We start from the raw sequence: 19,032 nt of genomic DNA, 5'->3' as shown, positions 1-19,032 counted from the left end.
CATTGCCAGTATATGTTTCCTCTGCTTCATTAGCGCCAATTAGTCGGAAAAAGAATTGTGGTTAATGACTTACCTTACTCTCCGATTCCGAGCCCTCTTAGAAAAAAAGGACATCAGACTTGCACATGATTATCGCTCTTTGAAAACACGATTTGTGTGTGTGTGAGTGTGTGTGTGTGTGTGTGTGTGTGTGTGTGTGTGTGTGTGTGTGTGTGTGTGTGTGTACGTTTTTGTTCTTGGGCCTAACGTCAATCAATTGTTCCTGTAGGAAAGTATAATGTTGACCCAGTAGTGCAGGTAAAGCGCTGCTGAGATCTAAGTAAATAGGTATCGGAGACTATTATCTGATCACATCCCCCCCTATTTTCATTGTTATATATTACTGTATCCAATGGCAGCACTACCGGAATTAAAAATGCAACGCCCTTCTCCCACGGGAGAGAAGCAAATTTGTAAAAAGTCTTGAAAACGTTTTAAAGAACACAAGTACGAGACCATGCAGCCTTGGATTTTAATCACAACCTTTTGCACTTTACTAAAAGATGATGCCAACTAAGCTAATTCTCAATTTTGCAAAATATGAAAAGCTGGAGAAGCCGTGCTGGCAAGTTGACTCTAGTTTGGTCCCAAGATTTTCCATCTTCCAAAATATACTAGACCTTCTAGTTTCTTGGTCACTCAGAAATTGGATTTCGGGGAAAGTAACATATCTCGTTGAAAGTTAGCATCACTACATTTTGGCATCACGAAGAATGGGTAACGTCAAACACTGAAACTGATGATCGCGTAGACAAAAGAGTGCAAGATAAATAAATCGGAAAGACACGACTGCCAGGAACGTCGAGAAAAAAATGAGCAGGAAGATGCAGACTTTGTTTTCTAACTTTTCGTTCTGCATTGTACGAGTTAGACATACTTGCATTGTCGGAAAAGACGTTGGGGTTCTGTAATGGATTCGAAACCTGGTCCTCGTCAAAGTAACCACTCTATAAGATAGTTCACTGCTCTTTTTGAAGCACAAAGATAAACATCTTCCAAAAGCGAGTGACGACGTCTGTAATAGTGCTGCTTTTTTCGGGTAACCTATCCCCTAGACGAAGAGTAGAAATACAAGATTGTTCGGAAACAGCTTCCATTTGAAAAACGAAAAAAAAATGATTTTAACAACACGCATGGTGATATCTATTATTTTATTGCCCGTGGACAGTTTAGGATTCAGAGAGCAAATCTTCTTGTTGTGTATAGTATCTTTATCCCCCCTCCATTGCCCTATATCTTACCCCTGAACTGTGACTATATCATGGTATTTTTCAGAAAGCTGATATTGCTGTCGGTCCCATATCCGTAATGGCTGAAAGAGAGAACGTCATCGATTTCACAGTTCCTTACTACGATCTGGTCGGGCTGACCATTCTGATGAGGAAACCTCGATTCGATTACTCCCTAGTCAAGTTTCTCAACGTGTTGGACGAAGAGGTGTGGGGATGTATCATCGGCGCCTTCTTCCTCTTCAGCATTCTCATCTGTGTCTTCGATAAGCTCAGCCCTTTCAGGTAACGTATTCGTCAAGTTCTCTGTCTGTATTACTCTGGCCTAAATTGTAAGCACCCGACACAGGGCCGTGGGAATTCAAAACTGAGAAGAGATCAGTGCAGCTACATAAAACATGTAGCAGTACTGCTCTCGTTAATAAAACTTCTTTCCCACTTAGCAATACCTAGTTCAGAACGTGTTTATCTTAAAACGTGGTGTATTTTTTATGACCCATAATGATTCCAGGTCTATCACAATGTAGACCTTTCCGAAGACAATGATATTGTAACATTGTACTAATGATTGTTTTTAGTCTAATGCTCCCATCTCAAAGTAAAGTGTGCCCGAGACTTTTAATCCACTGTCCTTGAACGATGTAGAGTTAAATTTGCGAAATGGTTAGCTTAAATGCCCTTTTCAACTTTGTACTTTAATCCAAAGCGAGGACCCCAAATTTAACGTCTATACCAGAGAAAGCTGAGTCAAATGGGTTAAGAGTCTTAAATGGGCCGTTCTGTAGTCCAGCATGAAGCCAACTGAGCTAACGGTACGTCCTATGTAGATGTGTTTTGTATTGGTAAGCGTTTTACGAAGCTCGCAACTGCATAAAGTCATACATTTTCAGTATGGAAAAGATTTTTGAATTTTGCCCGGATGGCAGCCGAAGCTATTCTTGTCGATTTTAGGACCATCAAGGGATCTTTAACGTGCACAACTTGCACACGTGACCTCCGAGATTTATGGCCCTTATCTGAAAAGGCTATGTGTTAGATCTTATCTACCATAAGATCAAGGGTATGGCTGAAAGGCAGCAGTAAGAAGGAGCCAATGAGTAGCAGTTACTGTAGAAAGGCAGCAGAAAGAGTCAGAAAGCCTGAGAAGGGGGCAAAAGGAAAGAGGGGGGGCATAAAATGGATACCAAAGCAGACGGCAAAACATGGCAGGAAAGGGGGTGAAAGAACATTTTAGGGAAGAAAATTTTCCAAGGCTGTCAAGTTTGGAACCCCGGACCTACTAAACGAGATGTGAAACTGTGACTTCTAGACCGCGAGAGCTCTTCGGTGTAGATTGGATGAAAATACTAAGAAATCTTTTTTGAGAAATAGCATGTTCGACTTTAAAATGTCAGTGAACGTAAACACTATTTTACTGAAGGGTGATGTTCGAGTGTGTCGACTGTCTGCCGACTGGAAGCGTGTCTTTTTCGTATAAACATCATTTAGGATTGTTGGCTATCTCCATAATGATACTGGCAGCAATGACCAATAAGCTACAAATTTGATGGCTATGTGCTAAGTAAATGGTAAACATTATTTCATACCAAAAATACCTTCAGTTAGTGAATCTGACCCTTACACTTGTTGAAAATGACAGATTTACACTCGGTAAAATTTGTTTTGTGCAAAGGAGAAGACGTATGAAAATAAAATTATATTTTTGGTTATGCTTAAACTTAAATGAAAGAGCACGGCTCTCACAACGTCTTTTTCCACAGTTACCAGAACAGGAAAAACCAGTGGAAGAGCAGTGGCTCCGAGCCCAGGGTATTTACACTCAAAGAGGGAGTCTGGTTCTGTATGATGTCCTTGACTCCACAAGGTGAGAAATCTGTCTGTCTTTATGTATGTCTGTCTGTCTGATGATGATGATGATGATGATGATGATGATGATGATGATGATGATGATGATGATGACCTGGCTCCCACTGAGTCGCTTCCGTCTTGCCTGATAACTACGTACATGACCTTCTTTGTTACGCCTTTCTCCTTAATACTAATACAGCGCTACATTTGCCTTACTCTCAATTGCTCCTACCTGAGGAAGCGTACGTGGCGAAACGTCCAGCCGATTTAATAAACCAGTGTTAAACATTTTCGTACACATTTTTGTCTACAAATCAGTCAAGACTCTACCCACCTACTCTGCTTTTTAAACAACGACGACGACGATGATGAGAAGGAGGAAGAGGATGGGGAGGGGGATGAAGAGATAGAGGAGGGGGAGGAGGAAAGGAGGAGGACGACGACGATAGTGATGATCATCATTTAGTCCAAGAGGCTTGCTACGTCTTTCAAGATTGCTTCTTATTCCGTCCAGTCATCAGTATTGCTATTGCCTTCCCTTCATTTGCACTGTTCGTTGCTCCCCCCCCTCTCTCTATCTATCTATCTATCTATCTATCTATCTATCTATCTGTCTCTAACTTTCTCTCTTCCTTCTCTCTCTCTCTCTCTCTCTCTCTCTCTCTGTTTCTCTCTCTTTTTCACACACACACACACACACACACACACACACACACACACACACACACACACACACACACACACACACACACTCACTCACTCACTCTCTCTCACACACACACACACACACACACACACACACACACACACACACACACACACACACACACACATATATATATATATATATATATATATATATATATATATATATATATATATATATATATATATATATATATCACGCACATATTTATATTTCTATGTTCTTTGATACAGATGGTGTTTGATTACATGCCAGTTCATCTTTTAATAACTAGTCCTATGTGGAGACTTCCACTTCTCAGATTTGTTTTGGATTTGACTGAAAGAAAGGAGACTCCTGGGTGGAGTACCAAGGAGTATATAAACATAGCAACTGTGTCTAAAAGGGCCATAATCATAATATCGATGTATGAATTTTTGCATTCTGAATAATTGTTTACCTTTGTACGCATGTTTCCCATTTCTGCCTGTTTCTCTGAACAACCGTTTACTATCATCCTGTGTACACCTATCCACTTTTCTACCTGCCTACCTACCTTCCAACTATCTTCCTACTATCAATCATTCTATCTATATATCTATCTACGAGGGGCATACCAAAAGTTTTTTACCTGACCATGAAGGAATACAGGTAGAAAGCTGAAATTTGGGGTGAAAACCAAAAATTATCTTTCTAAAATGCATGTAAATTTGGGGGAATTAGCAATAACTTTTTTTGACACCAGCGCTCTGTAAGTGAATGGGGGTATGTTGTTCTCCAGTTTCAACATAAAAATGGAGAAAATTGAGCACAGGGCAGTAATGAAGTTGTTTGTTGTTGGGTTTTTTTGCTACAAGAGATTTTTACGGAGATGCATGCCGTATATTGAACTGATTGCCCATCCTATGTTGTGATAAAATTTTGGTGTTAAAAATTCAAATGCGGATTCGTGTGCTTTTAAGATTACCACCGTGATGGTCGCCTAGAGACAGCAACAACATAAGAGAATCTGTTGAAAATCAAGAAACTTGTGTTGTCTGATAGGCGGCAGACAGTTGAATGTTTGAGCAAAAAACTAGGCTCATCATTGGATCGTTTGAACGAATCTTAAATGTACATATTTCAATATCACCAAGGTTTCTGCGAGATGTGTCCCACGTTTGTTGACTCCTCCTCAAAAAGTGGGGAGGGGGGGGCAAGTAGTCAGTGTGCTCAAGTCAGGTTCACAATAATGCCGAGCATTTGTCATTGACACGGTGTTTAAATGGGCTGTCACTGGGGTATGGCTTTGAACACGACACGACAACCCTCGCTCAAAAACAAGATTCTACATAGTTGCGACCAGCAATAGCATGTTGAATGTCTGTATGAATGTAATCTTGTGACTCTAAGAAACGTTAATGAATTAATACTGTTGTATGTATTCAAGTCTGTACCTATGTATGCACACTATTATAAACCAAACCTCCTCATGGTAATCAATAAAAAGGAGGAGTCTTACCATGAGTCAACTACTTGTGAGAAAGAAGTGGCGGTTTGTTTTCTTTGCAGGTGGTGGAGAAACTCCCAAGGCCTTGTCCGGCCGGCTCATTGCAGCCACTTGGTGGTTGTTTGGCTTCATAATCATCGCCACCTACACCGCCAACCTCGCTGCTTTTCTCACAGGTAATGACGATGATTACAAGACATAAATTTAATTTTCTTCTTGTCTTGTTTTATTTTCAGGATTGGGGGAGGGGGGGGGGGGGCGTTTTCGAAATAATGTTGTAATAGTACTGTTTTATATTGTTTTTTCGGTTTTCTTCATAACTGCCTGAACAGTGTGTAATAATACTAAGAAAAGTGATGGGCCATTGCATCTGATGAATAGAGATTTTGTTGAAAGGACTAAAATACTTTGTTAGAATTTTTCTCCTTTATAAATAATAATTTAAACTCTCCAGTCGCTTTGTCCACGAAGTCGTCAACAGAAATCTGAAGTAGTGTCGGTGACCTTGTGGTTAGGCTACCAGACCCGTGTTCGTGAGATTGCTGGTTCCGGTTTCCGAGCGTCAGCTCGGTCCGACGTTGTGTTCTTGGGAAAGACACTTTACGCGAACTTCCCGTTTGGCATGGTCGTTTCGGAGATGGACATTTAACTCAGAGGTCCCGCCTCTTAAATAAACTAATAGTGTTGATAGAGGCGTTAAACCACTGCCATTTCACAATTTTCACAGAAATCTGCTCAAATAAAGAGCGGTCATCGAATCCGTGAGGTGAGAGGAATGAAAAAGGGCACAATGGCAGACCCTGTAGGATAGTGCGAAAAACAATGTACCCATTTTAAAAAAGATCTTCATGGATCTATTCTTCAATCAAGGTGGTTGCATTCCCATACTTCTGTAGTAGGTGTATGTATTTCACAACTCCCAAAATGCAGCCAAACCTTGCTCCCCACGCAACGTGTGTGTGTGTGTGTGTGTGTGTGTGTGTGTGTGTGTGTGTGTGTGTGTGTGTGTGTGTGTGTGTGTGTGTTTGTATGTGTTTGTGTGCGTGTGTCCGTAGGTTTCTCGGGGTTGTAGCTGCAGTATCGGTTCGAATCTCGCCAGTGATCCGACATTGTGTCCTTGTGAAAAGCACTTTATACGCATTTTTTCTCACTTCATCCAAGTGAGAATGGGTACCCAGATACAGACAGCTAAAGATCTTGTCAGTTTGTTAGTGGTTACGCTTAATCGGCTGCTTGCACTGTATGCTTCCAGGGAAGCCGGGAATGTTTCTGAATGTTACATGGTCTGCTGGGGTAAAAATACAATGTAAAGCGCATAGAGCTTGCTGTCCTGCGGGGGTGTGCGCTATACACATTTTAATGCTTTTTATTATAATTTATTTATTATTGTCATTATTATTTTCCTTCATTTTTTTATGTTTCTACTTACTTTCTGTTCCTCTTCCTATGGGCAGTATCGCGTTTGGAAACTCCCATTGAGTCATTGGATGACCTGTCGGAACAGTTTAAAGTGCAGTACGCCCCAATGAACGGGAGCACGGCGATGATCTACTTCAAGAGAATGGCGCACATCGAGCACCGCTTTTACGAGTGAGTAGTTGACAACGACACCATTGCTGCAACGCATGGCAGAGTGAAGTGGAGGTCCATGATCGCCCACGCCAGTCGGCAAGGCACTGGATGGTGACGCTGAGTTGACAACACCTGGAGCATCGGGGGGTTTACCTTTTTAAGGGCACATGGAATAAGATACAAGACCTTCAATACAATTCTTTGTCCAGAAGATTCTTGATGATTAAAAGGGGAAGGGATCCTTGAAAATTATTTTACAAATAAATACTTAAGATTAGGATTCGAACCACTGTTCCCCACACCTCAATCAAGCATAATACGAGATGTCATAAGGATGTCGGAACCATAAAAAGTATGTCCCAGTTCTCAATTCTGCTCAAATTTTTTTTTAACGTCTATCTTATAACTTGTAATCTCTTGGTGATTTTGGTTATCCTACCTTCTCCCCTATTTACCTACCTGTCTACCTACTCACCTACCTTCCTACCTACTTACTTACCTACCGCCTGACTTAGCAACCTGCTCAACCTAACCGACCTACTGACACGCCTATTGCCTACATGTACGTAATATATAGATAGATAGATAGATAGATAGATAGATAGATAGATAGATAGATAGATAGATAGATAGATAGATAGATAGATAGATAGATATAGGAACACACACCCGCATATATATATATATATATATATATATATGTGTGTGTGTTTGTGTGTGTGTGTGTGTGTGTGTGTGTGTGTGTGTGTGTGTGTATGTGTGTGTCTGTGTGTGTGTATGTGTGTGTGTGTGTGTGTCGTGAATACAGTTCCGTGGTGTGCTTTTTCCTTCCAGAATCTGGAAAAACATGAGTCTGAACGACAACCTTGCCGCGGTAGAACGTGCCCAACTGGCCGTGTGGGACTACCCCGTGAGCGACAAGTACACGAAGCTCTGGCAGACCATGCAGGACTCACATTTTCCCTCCAACAAGACAGAAGCAGTTCATCGCGTTCTGAACGAGGATTTCGCTTTTATTTGTAAATAAAGATACAAAGAATTATCATCATCCCCATCGCCCTTTCTCATCCCATGTCGGATTAAAGATCTTGTCAGTTTGTTAGTGTTTGAACACTTAATCAGCTGCTTGCAGTGTATGCTTCCCTGAATGCTGAGAATGTCTCTAAGTGTTCTGTGGTCTGCTAGGGAAATAGTATATTGTGAAGAGCGGGGATATGTGTTTTACAAATGCTATTTATTCATTATTAATTATTATTAAAGGCTATCATCAAGAGCCCTCCATTTACTTCTGTTCTGGGCTTATAAGTTATAGTCCCAACCTCTGTTCAGCTGCAGCTATATCCCATGTCCTTCAGGTCCGAATTCAAGCCCCTCTTCCAAATAATTTAAGGCCTTCCTTTCTTTCTCTTCCCTTTGGGATTCTATCTTGAGGCTTAGTGGTAAATTCTTTTCAGGTTTTTCAAGGTTTGTCCAATCCAACCCCACTTTTTCTGATTTCTATGTCTATATTCTGTTTATTTCTTTGTTCTCAAAGTTGTTCATTTGTTGTGGTGTCAGGCAAACGGATTTTTTTTGTTTTGTTAAAGCAGCTGTTGGCAAATGCCGTCAACTACACGTACAAACTGTTTAAATTTATATTTTAAGAGAATACTGCTATGGTAGCATTTGCGCACGACATAGGTGTTGATGGCATTCAAATAAATCGATGTTTTTTTTTCCACAAAAACAAGCAACATATCTGTATGCCTTACATTTTGTAAAATTAAATAACTCAAGTTAATTGACAAATTGTAAGTTAATCTCATCTCATATTATTATTTTAGAAATATAAAAACGGAAACATTTAATTCAAAATGCCCCCCCCCCCCGCACCCCCACGCTCCCCCAGCTGATGCTACGACCAACAAGTACCAGACGCTGATCAACTGTGACCTGTGGCAGGTCGGAGAGGAATTCTCCAGAAAACCTTACGCATTGGCCGTGCAGGAAGGTTCTCCACTCCGGAGTCAGCTCTCCAACATGTGAGTGGGGCTGACTCACAGGACTATGCTGGTTGCATAGTAATTAGTTAGTCAGTCATTCAGTCAGTCTGTCTATCTGTCTGTCAGTCAGTAAGTCAGCAGTAAGTCTGTCAGTCAGTCAGTCGGGCTAGTTAATTATTGAGTTAGTCAGTCAGTCAGTCAGCCAGTCAGTCAGACAGTCAGAAAATAATCACTGTTAGTTGATTAGTTAGTAAGTTAGTCTCTTGTAACACCTCAAATTTTCGGCACTTATATGACCTTGTTGTGTTGCAAGTGCCATAAAACGCTTTCTAAAACATTTTAAAAATTTAATTCCTGGCAGTATTCTGAAACTTATCAACCAGCGGGCCTTGGAGGAGATGAAGACAAAATGGTGGAAGGAAGATGAGAAGGAGTGTCCTAAACTGGAGAACGAGACCGATGGAATCAGCATCCGTAACATTGGCGGCGTCTTCCTCGTCATTGTGATCGGGTCTGGCCTCTCCCTCATCACACTGGCTTTTGAGTGCTACTGGTACAGGTAAATGATAAAAGCTCGTCCGTCAATGTCTGACCATGAACAATACATCTGCAAAGGAGAATGATATTATTACTTGAGCGAAATAGGAGAATCTGAAGAATTAAAGGTTACGATGACTTGTGGCTTCTGCTGAGGCCTATGAGACCAATTCTAACAGAGATAAGTATACCACACTATGAAGAATTAAAGGCTACACTTCCACTTGTGGATGAACGCAGCTTGTGGGCCTCTCACTTGGTTTCCGCTTTTCTTATTCGTGAAGCATCAAATGATTTGGTACAGGTAGGGCGGAGCAGATTACAATCAGGTGCTGTTAATGGATTATTTTTGTTGTGACTGTTTGTTTTTGCTGTAATTTTTGCTTTTGCTTTTTTTAGGGGGAGTGTGTTATTGATGGGTGATGACTCTGTTGTGGAGTACGTGTTTAAGAGATCGGTGCTCTTCTTGTTACTATTCTTCTTGTTATTGCTATTGTTCTTGTTTAAGATTTTGCCGTTCTGTAGTTGACATCGCTACTGCTAATCCAAAATTAAGACCAACAGGTTATCACTTCATCCAGTCGTCCGCCTTTGTAATGATCTCTTCATGTTATGTAGGCCGTTAATTACATACAAAAATATAGACACATTACGCAACTCATCATTGCACTCTATCATATTACGGCACATTATTATACCCTACCCCAGCATGCCTATCTCCCTAGAGGTTTAAACCGGGGTGTCAATTCTCCGTGTCTCCATTTTCATCCTTCCTTCTGTAACAGACTTCGTCCTGAACGGAAGACTTTGAGTAAGATGTACAACGGTCGGAGCAAAGACACCAACAGCCAAGGTCAGCTGACGACGTCTGGCACGGCCACCAGTGTGTTGGCCTCGGACAGTCAGATGAGCAAAGAGAACCAGAGGAACAACAAGCTGGAGACCGGGGGCCTGGACTCTGGCTTTGTGAACACAGGCTTTGAGCTCAACGGGGGCGGGCTGGACTCAGGCTTTACCTCTGACAGGTATGTGGGAGGAGGAATTCTATTTTCAAGTAATATATTTTTCCTTTTGTGTAGTGGGGGGGGTGTTTTTTTCTGGCTTAGCATTGGGTTTTGTTTTTTTTTTGTTTTTTTTAGAGGGGGGGTGGGGTTATTAGATTTTAAGCCATTCTTATGTATTCAGTGTACTCACTTACCCACTGTTCAGTTCAAGAGGTCAGTATTCTACATTTCGACAGCTGTTTCTTCTTTTTACGTTTCATAGTATACCAAATTATACGTTCTCTGAACCAACTTACCCCTTTTAACAGAGACAGAATAATATGTGAAATTTGTTTTCTCATGAAAGAGGGGAATAATATTCAGCTTTTTTTTATCTTTCTTGTAGCTTGTATTTACAACGTACATTTTTTCTTGAAATGGACACAAACGTCTGTTTCTTTTTGTTTCTGTTGTTTTGTTTTTGTTTTTTCGTTATTTTCTGTTCTTTATGTTTTTCTTTTCCTGTTTCTTTTTCTTTTTTTAAAGCTTTTGTTGTTTTGTTTGGGGGCTGCTGTTTTGTTTTTATTTTACTCGTTTGCTTCTTATTTGTGTGTGTCGGGGGGGCCTTCAGGTGTTGTATGTGTTGGAAAGAGCTATTGGGGTTTTGTTTTACAAAAGCTCAAAGAGTATTTTTCGCCATCAACAGATTTGGACTATCAAATCGTTATGAAGACTTAGAAGGAACATACCTCTAAGTTTTCACATTTAAATAAGATACTCTGTATTCTACAACCCGACATGGATTATAAATGATAAAGAGGGAAACGCCATTCTCGGCAAACATGCAATCAAGAAAAGATGGGGAAATTACTTCCGAGAACTGCTCAACCCAGACGCTTGCCACGGACAACAAGTAGAGTTCCAACCATCCTATGGGGATCGAACAGATCCACCAATACTTCCCAGTGAAATAGAAAAGGCACTCAAGGCCAGCCCAAGAACAAAGCCCCAGGACCAGATGACATCACAGCGGAAGCCATAAGAGCTTGTGGAAACACTGGTATACTGTGGCTAAGGTGTATTTTCAACAGAGCCTGGGAACAAAGAAAATGCCTAGAAGACTGGCAGAAAGACACATTGGTACCATTATGGGAGAAAAGGGCAACAAATGCGACTGCACAACATATAGAGGCATCTCATTATTAAACCACTCAGGAAAAATGTATGCAAAGATACTAGAGCAGCGCATAAGAAATATTGTAGAGAGAAATCTGAGCAAAGCTCAGTTTGGATTCCCGAAAGAGAAGAGGATGCATGGATGCCGTATTCGCATTAGGACAGATATGCGAGAAAACAATAGAACACAACAAAGAATCCAACATCGTCTTTATAGATCAAGAGAAGGCTTTTGACAGAGTAAACCATGCAAAACTCTGGAAGACACTCAAAAAGTATGGCGTCAGAGGACAATTGTTAGATAATGTCAGAGCTCTATATACCAACAGCAGAAGCTCAGTAAGAACGAAGGAAGGAAATACAGACTGGTTCAAAGTAAGATCTGGAGTACGACAGGGATGCGTTCTATCTCCCCTCCTGTTTATGATATATATGAACACAATAACGCAAGAAGGAAACCAAAGCCCAGAATGCCTAAATGGATTTCTGTTCGCAGACGACCAATGTCAAATTCATCTCACCTCAATCTCACCTCAATATTCATACCAACATTATGTTATCAGTGCCAGACCTGGACCTTAAGCAAAACCCACGAAAGCAAAATCACCGCATGCGAAATGAAATGTCTCCGCAAAACCCTTAGCATCACAAGACGAGACGGGCAGAGAAATGAAGAAGTAAGAGCAGCTATCGGCACTGAGTCCTGCCTGCGTTACATAGAAAGACAGAGGAAAGAATGGTTTGGCCACCTGTTACGTATGTCACCTGACCAGCCAGCCTTGAGAGCCTACAACACCAAGCACTCAGGCTATAAAGGAAGAGGAAGGCCACGCAAAAGGTGGATCGAGGGTGTCAAGGAAACCCTAAGAAAACATAACATCACAACTGAAAGAGCTGCTGAGCTGGCCTACCATAGAAAACTGCATCTCCCCTCGACGCTTAACGGCAACATAGGATGAAAAAGTTTTTAAAAAGTTAAAGTAAGTAAGTACTCTGTATTCACCTCCTTGTCCGTCACTACTCACATCAGCCCCTTCCCCACGAAATAGGAACGAGACATGCAGAGAGGCCGTTAAGGATGGACAAATGAATAAAATATAGCTTTGGAGCCGACAGGAAAATAGTGGTGAGCAGTTAGCTTCCCGATTATTGAAAGCTAGGAATCGAGGAAATGGACTCTGAACCCAATAACTGATTTCTCCCGGTGGATACCTGGTTGACTCCGAACAAGTTCAGGATTACCTTGATTTCGGAAAACTGCGAAGCACCAACTTTTTTTTCAAAAATGAATTTGTAAACAAAACAAAAAAAGGTTGAAACAGAGAATAGAGTAACTGTAACCATTGGTTAATGTAAAAAAGGAATCGAAATTTTTCTTTGGGTAGCACTAATCGCGGGAATCTGTTCTGGAATTGATTCTTCGCCCAGCTCTACTGGAAAACGAGAAAAGAATGCAACTTTCTACCTTGGTAATGAGGCGCACAGATCGTCACCCCGACGTCAAGTGTGTTAATGACTGGTCAGACATATTTATGATGTTTCTTTGAGCTCTTATATTCTTTTGCAGCAGCCTCTTTCACGCTAAAATGTTAAACTTCTTTGAATTATGTTATCCTAAGTCCTTTAAAAAGCAATTTTTACTACGTCGTCAAGGTCAAGGAAACTAAAAGGATTATGAATACACGACCCCAGCGGCCTGCAGACATTAGATCCCAATACCTTCTCAGATTTTAATGAAAGAACCAATCAGGATCCAATGGACGTCACCTTACAAACCGATGAATCGTAACCAGAAACACCAAACTAAGTTCTCTGATGTATTCACTCACACAGCTTTCCCTGGGAGTACTTGATGGTTTTATCTTGGCATAACTTTAACGTTTTTATTAAACGTATGCACGCCCATAATCACAGGGCAAGTGGGATCGAGATTTCTCGGATGAGGACTACTATCTTGGAGTTTCACACGTCAAGAGACACTTAGGCCTAATGTCGATGAAGAACCGGCATTTATTGCCGACTGCACAGGCAAAATTCCACATCCATCCTTGTTCAAGACTTGTTCAAGACAGAAATCCATTCGTCAGTAAAAACAATTAGGATTGGCTTCGAAAACGGTCTCTAAACCCCAACGCTCGCTACGTTTTCGTAACAAAATCAGTCATGTTAAATTTTAAATTTTAATATTTGTTTATATTATTCTATTACTATTGCGTTTTAGCCCGCTTTTCAAACTCTTTGATGATCCTCACTGGTTCTAGGTCTTCCCTATCTTACGTTCGCAGATTTACACCTTCTTTGGTTTGTATTTCCATTATTTCAGTTGCCAAACAAATGGCCTCGGCAATACGTTTCTGCATGGTAGGTCTCCGGTATGCTTTGGCTTTGAGTACGTTCAAGCAACGAGTGTTTTCTTATTTCTAACTTTGTATTTTTCTCTCCATTCTGGTGTGTGCTCCTTCTCTCGTTTTGAACTGGGATTTCCAAAATGAATATACTGCCTTGTTGGTTGTAAATTATTTCCAAATCGTAATTGTCGACGTTTAGTTTAAAACAGAAGTTAAAAGTATCGTTTTATGTCTGTTAAAAGTTTTATACATGTATAGTTTCTCTCTCTCTCTCTCTCTCTCTCTCTCTCTCTCTCTCTCTCTCTCTCTCTCCCTCTCTCTCTCTCTCTTTCTCTCTCTCTCTCTCTCTCTCTCTCTCTCTCTCTCTCTCTGAGAGGAAACAATCTCCGATTTTAAAGAATAGCTTCTTCCTTCGAATAAACTTCTAAACTGCTGTAATTTATAGGAAATAGTTTGTGTCGGCATAAATCAATGGAAATGTTTTTGTTTAATAACGCTTTTTAGAAAATAGATGAATGAATCGTAGAATAACACGCTAGTCCACCAAGTAGCAGAATTAGTGCAAACTGCACTACTGTAAATTATGCTTATCCTGCCTTTTCAAATAAAATAACTCATTGACGAAAAACAATAACTTGCTAGGTTATATTGCAAGACAACACTCACACACACACATACACACACACACACACACACACACACACACACACACACACACACACACACATACACACACATACACACATACTCACATATACACACATATACACACACACGCACTTACACTAATGCACACATGCGTGTACGTGCTTTGTAATTCCAAAAGGGTTGATTAAGAACAATTTTTTTTAATTAACTAAGGATCCAAAACGGGTGGGGAGGGGGAGGAGTGTGAATTCCTAAAATGTACTTCTAGTTGTCATAAATCTGGTTTATCAATCTTCAGTGTTATGACTAACGATTTAATATTTTTATTTACTGTTTGTTCTTTCCTTTCCCTTCGTTTCCAATTCTTTTGCTTGGGTGTGACTAAGAAATATTATTGTATTTCCATTTTCTAAAGCTTTTCGCTTTTCAATATCTGAAACTGCGATATTCTTCTCGTTTAGTGTATTTCATTTTGTCGGAGGTCAAGTGGTTAGGCTGATGGGCTTGCTACCTAGATATCTTGGGTTCGAACCTATTCAGGTGCCCGATATTGTGTCCTTGAAAAGGGCACTTATCACTAAATATCCTCACTTGATCCAGGTGGGACAGGGTAGTGCTAGCGGGCTAGACAGGAAAAGATCTTGTCAGTTTGTTAGTTTTTGAGTGCATAATCAGGCACCTGCACTGTATGTTTCCCAAGAAGCTAAGAATGGTCTTGGGTCTGTTAAGGTAATAATGGATTGTAAAGCGTGAAGAGCTTGCTGTTGAGCAGGGATATGTTTTAAACAGATGCTATTTATTATTTATCGTTATTGTTAGGATTTTAGCTTTTTAAGAGTTCTTTCCAAGTTGGAACTTGTAAACGGGCTCTGAAATATCAGTATCTTTTCATTATCAATAGCACTGTTCTTTATATGCCGTTTTCTCTGCCTCTTGCGTGTGCTTTCGGCTGTCTTGGCTGGCTTCCTGGTGTGCTGAATCTGTTGTGTTTCGTATTGCACTTCTGAGTACATGTATCTTTACTGTGGGGGGTTCTGTTTTTATTGTCTTTCTTCGGGGGGAGGGGGGGGTCTTGTGAAGGATTTTCTTTCTCTTCATTTTCTTGTCGGGTTTCTTTTTTTTTTTCATCTTTTCTTTGAACTTGGTGATGGTGTGGCAGTGACGGTGTTGCTATTATTGATGTTATTATTGTTGTTGTTATTGTACTTGTTTGCAATCATTCTTATTATGATGACTTTGATAACACTATGGTGGTTGCTGTGGTTGTCATACTGGGGAGTTAGATATGAGGAAAGGTGATAACAGATATGATGAGGGTGTCATTAGTGGTGATGGTCTATGTTTCAGTTGACCTTTTTGTTGGCAGTGTTGGAGTGTTTGTTGATCACAATAACGGCGTCTGTCCATCTGTAAGGTTCTGTTCTTGCTGCAGTTTCTAGTAAGTCGGCATCATTTACCATCGCTGATCACATGTATGTAATGTCTTCTCAGAATCATCGAACGGACACACACGGAGTGGTTTTGAAACCTCTGATGAAGCACCTCGTGAAGACGGCACGCTAGTGTTTTACTCCCAGCACGGTGACACAGAGGGCAGTTTGAGCTGGATCCGACTGTGAATCGTGACGGCGTTCCTGGCGTGTTTGCGATGGCTCTCTTAGTATCATACAATAAAACCATTGTTTGTGTTCCCATACAACCCCAATACCAAATAACCAAATCCTTTTGCTCTAGGCATTAGGTAATTATTGTTACAAGCCGTTGCCATTGCATATTATTGTTCGGAGAGATGTAGAAACATGCGTTTTGAAGTAACTTAAAATTAACGTGCTTAACGTTTTATGTGCTTAAGGGCCCTTTTCACATAGACTATTACAATCTTTTCTCTGAAATTTCACATAGCCCAGTTATCACCTAACAGGCGGGATAGAGGCAGCCCGTCTCCCAAATGATGCTATTTGCGTCTATGAGGGTATATAATTTATAATTAGTTATAATCGTTTTTATTTGGGGGAAGAGGGAGGAGGGCAAATGCACTCACTTTGCTTAATTATAGGAGACATAGACATCACAATATGTGCGTACAAATGCATGTATTGTAAAAAAAAAATGCATCTTTCTCGTTGAGAATATCTTAGCAGTATCGTCATAAGTAACCCCTCCAAGACATGCTTTGGTAACGACAGGCATCTGCAAATGCACTTTGAGCAAGATTTGTTTTGTGTATATTGAATCTTACCAAACTCGATTTGTAGCAACATTTGAAAACATTGCATTTCTTCTCTGAAGTGTTCATTTTGATTTTTCCATACCTTGCTCTATGTCATACATAAAGACTTCAGCGGGAAAACTAGTGATCTCCAAACCATAGCCCTTTTCCACAGATCTCCGCCGTACAAACCAATCATGACGTACTAAAATGAAATAACCGCTAAAAAATGTTTCAACAGCAAAACACAAAGTCTTCTAAGAATTTTAATTGTCATTTAGTGGAAAAAATGGGACATCGCTAGTTTTCCTCTGTCGTCTTCACGTGTTTTCGTACGAATTGGTGGCTGACGAACAGAAAATCTCGCCAGCCATTTTTTGTTTTGTCTCTTACAAAGGAAACCGAGCAGACTATAAGGTTTTCATAATGTTGAGTCTGTTGACATAAGTGCTTTATTCTTATCGCACATATTAAGCTAGTTCTTGAACATTCCATAGCCGTATGTGATGTTTGATTGTTCAAAATGTTAGTCTCGTCCATTTAGTTGTTTTAGCTGTAACTGTTGTTGGAATTTCTATTGTTTTTATAGTTGTTGGTAATGACATCGTTGTTTCTGTTCTCATTTTTGTCTGTGCAGAAGTTTCTTGTGTTGTTGCTGTTGCTGTTGTTTTTGTGGTGTTGTTATTGTTGTTGTTATTGTTGTTTTTGTTGTTGTTGTTGTTGCTGCTGCTGCTGCTGTAATTGTTCCTGGAATTGTTTACCTATCCTTCTATCCTTCTATAATTCCCATTGTTTTTGTCGTTGATAATGTTGCTTTTTTTTCATTCTCCTTAGCTATGGTTGTCACGGTCAAGTTGTTGATGTTGTTGCTGTAGACTGTTCCTGTATCTCTCGAAGTAATCTGAAGACACTGGTCTATGAGATTTTATTGTCTCCGGCTGATCAATATTGGTTCCGGGTTTTGTTTTGTTTTTTGTTTTGTTTTGGGGTTTTTACAGTATAAATCCGCACAAAATAAGAATACAATTGCAAGAACATATTTTTCGTACATTTTATCTGTTCCATACTAATGTCATTCGCTGAACGTTTACTGGATATGAAAAGATACGAGTGGTTAATGGATGCCATTTGTTGGCTTTTTTTCACTATACGTACCTCGTTTCTATTTATTGAGCTTGCTCTTTTTCCGAAATACTTACTGCCCGTGTGTGTGTATTCATGTGTAGACGCAGTGCGAGATGAAACTGAGTACTGCGGACTGTACAGTTGAACAATTTTCGATACACAAAATTAATCCTCTGGTAAGAAATGTCCTGTTTCTAAAGTTATCTTGAAAGAGCAAGCCAGAGTTTCCTGTATTTATAAGAATATAAATTTCAAGACGCTGTTGTCTTTTTACTCTTTAAGATAACAAACAGTGTAGTTTTCCGCTCTGTTTTCAAGGAAGCTGACATAAGACGTATAATTTTTATTTGGTTTGTAAAGTATGTAAGACATAAAGTTCGGAATTATATCAACACATCTGTAAACGTTTGAATACAAAATCCAGATATCTATTCCTTTTTTATTTTTCATGAATGCACTCTTCATTTTATGTCGAGAATTGTTCTAACTCAATTTCCATTGACAGCGCAAATTCTTTCAATTCGAATAAAGTGCAGTTATAGCTCTGTCATGAATGATTGCCTCATGAAAGTCATTTAAAGTAATTCTCGAAACGTATTTGAAAGTTAATAGATACGGTCGGAATTGTTCAAGACGGCCACCCATTATCGATGAGAAAAATGTGAAAGGTGGTCGTGTTGGACAGTGTCATTCTGATATTTAAATTAAAAGCACTCAATTGGGGAAGTAGGAAGTGTTTGTTTTTTTAGGTGATTGTCTTGCACAAGTGGTCGTTAGAGTAGGTTCAACTGTGCTTTTTTTCTGCTTGGAGATATCCCACAAAGCCAGTGTTTTCCCAAATGGCAAAATTGAAGCAGCACAATTATTCTGAGGAGGCGTGATACAACAGAAGAACAAGATACGAGTTCTGGAAGGACTTGAATTCAAAGGAATGAGAAGGAAGCAAGCACTCGTAAAGGTTTTTACCAGCATCACCCCAAGCGCAATCACCATCTCGCCCACACTCTCTTTCGTATGTTTCTTCTACCTACCCCCCCCCATCCCCACTTTGTTTTTAGTTATCCCCCATCTGTTGTTACGCTAAAGTCAGAATCATGTGCAAAATCGTTTTCTGTGATCATGATCATCATGTTTTGATTTTATAATAAAAGAACAAAAGGCA

The 19,032-nt window shown here is 40.1% G+C and overlaps 1 protein-coding gene across 1 annotated transcript in view; it reads left to right on the top strand.

The window, feature by feature from the left end:
• LOC101860828 (ionotropic receptor 25a) overlaps nucleotides 1-19,032 on the top strand; it is a gene marked incomplete in the record, with an annotated part of 56,225 nt that extends 37,193 nt beyond the window's left edge. The window contains 9 exon segments of the mRNA XM_013084850.2: nucleotides 1,315-1,553; nucleotides 3,029-3,132; nucleotides 5,353-5,466; nucleotides 6,745-6,880; nucleotides 7,697-7,881; nucleotides 8,751-8,883; nucleotides 9,206-9,403; nucleotides 10,167-10,406; nucleotides 16,028-19,032. Coding sequence (XP_012940304.1) covers nucleotides 1,315-1,553; nucleotides 3,029-3,132; nucleotides 5,353-5,466; nucleotides 6,745-6,880; nucleotides 7,697-7,881; nucleotides 8,751-8,883; nucleotides 9,206-9,403; nucleotides 10,167-10,406; nucleotides 16,028-16,061 — 1,383 coding nt within the window.

Source organism: Aplysia californica, unplaced genomic scaffold (genome assembly GCF_000002075.1).
Source record: "Aplysia californica isolate F4 #8 unplaced genomic scaffold, AplCal3.0 scaffold00322, whole genome shotgun sequence".
Taxonomy (NCBI): Eukaryota; Metazoa; Mollusca; class Gastropoda; order Aplysiida; family Aplysiidae; genus Aplysia; species Aplysia californica.
This window is presented reverse-complemented; position numbering and strand designations above follow the sequence as displayed.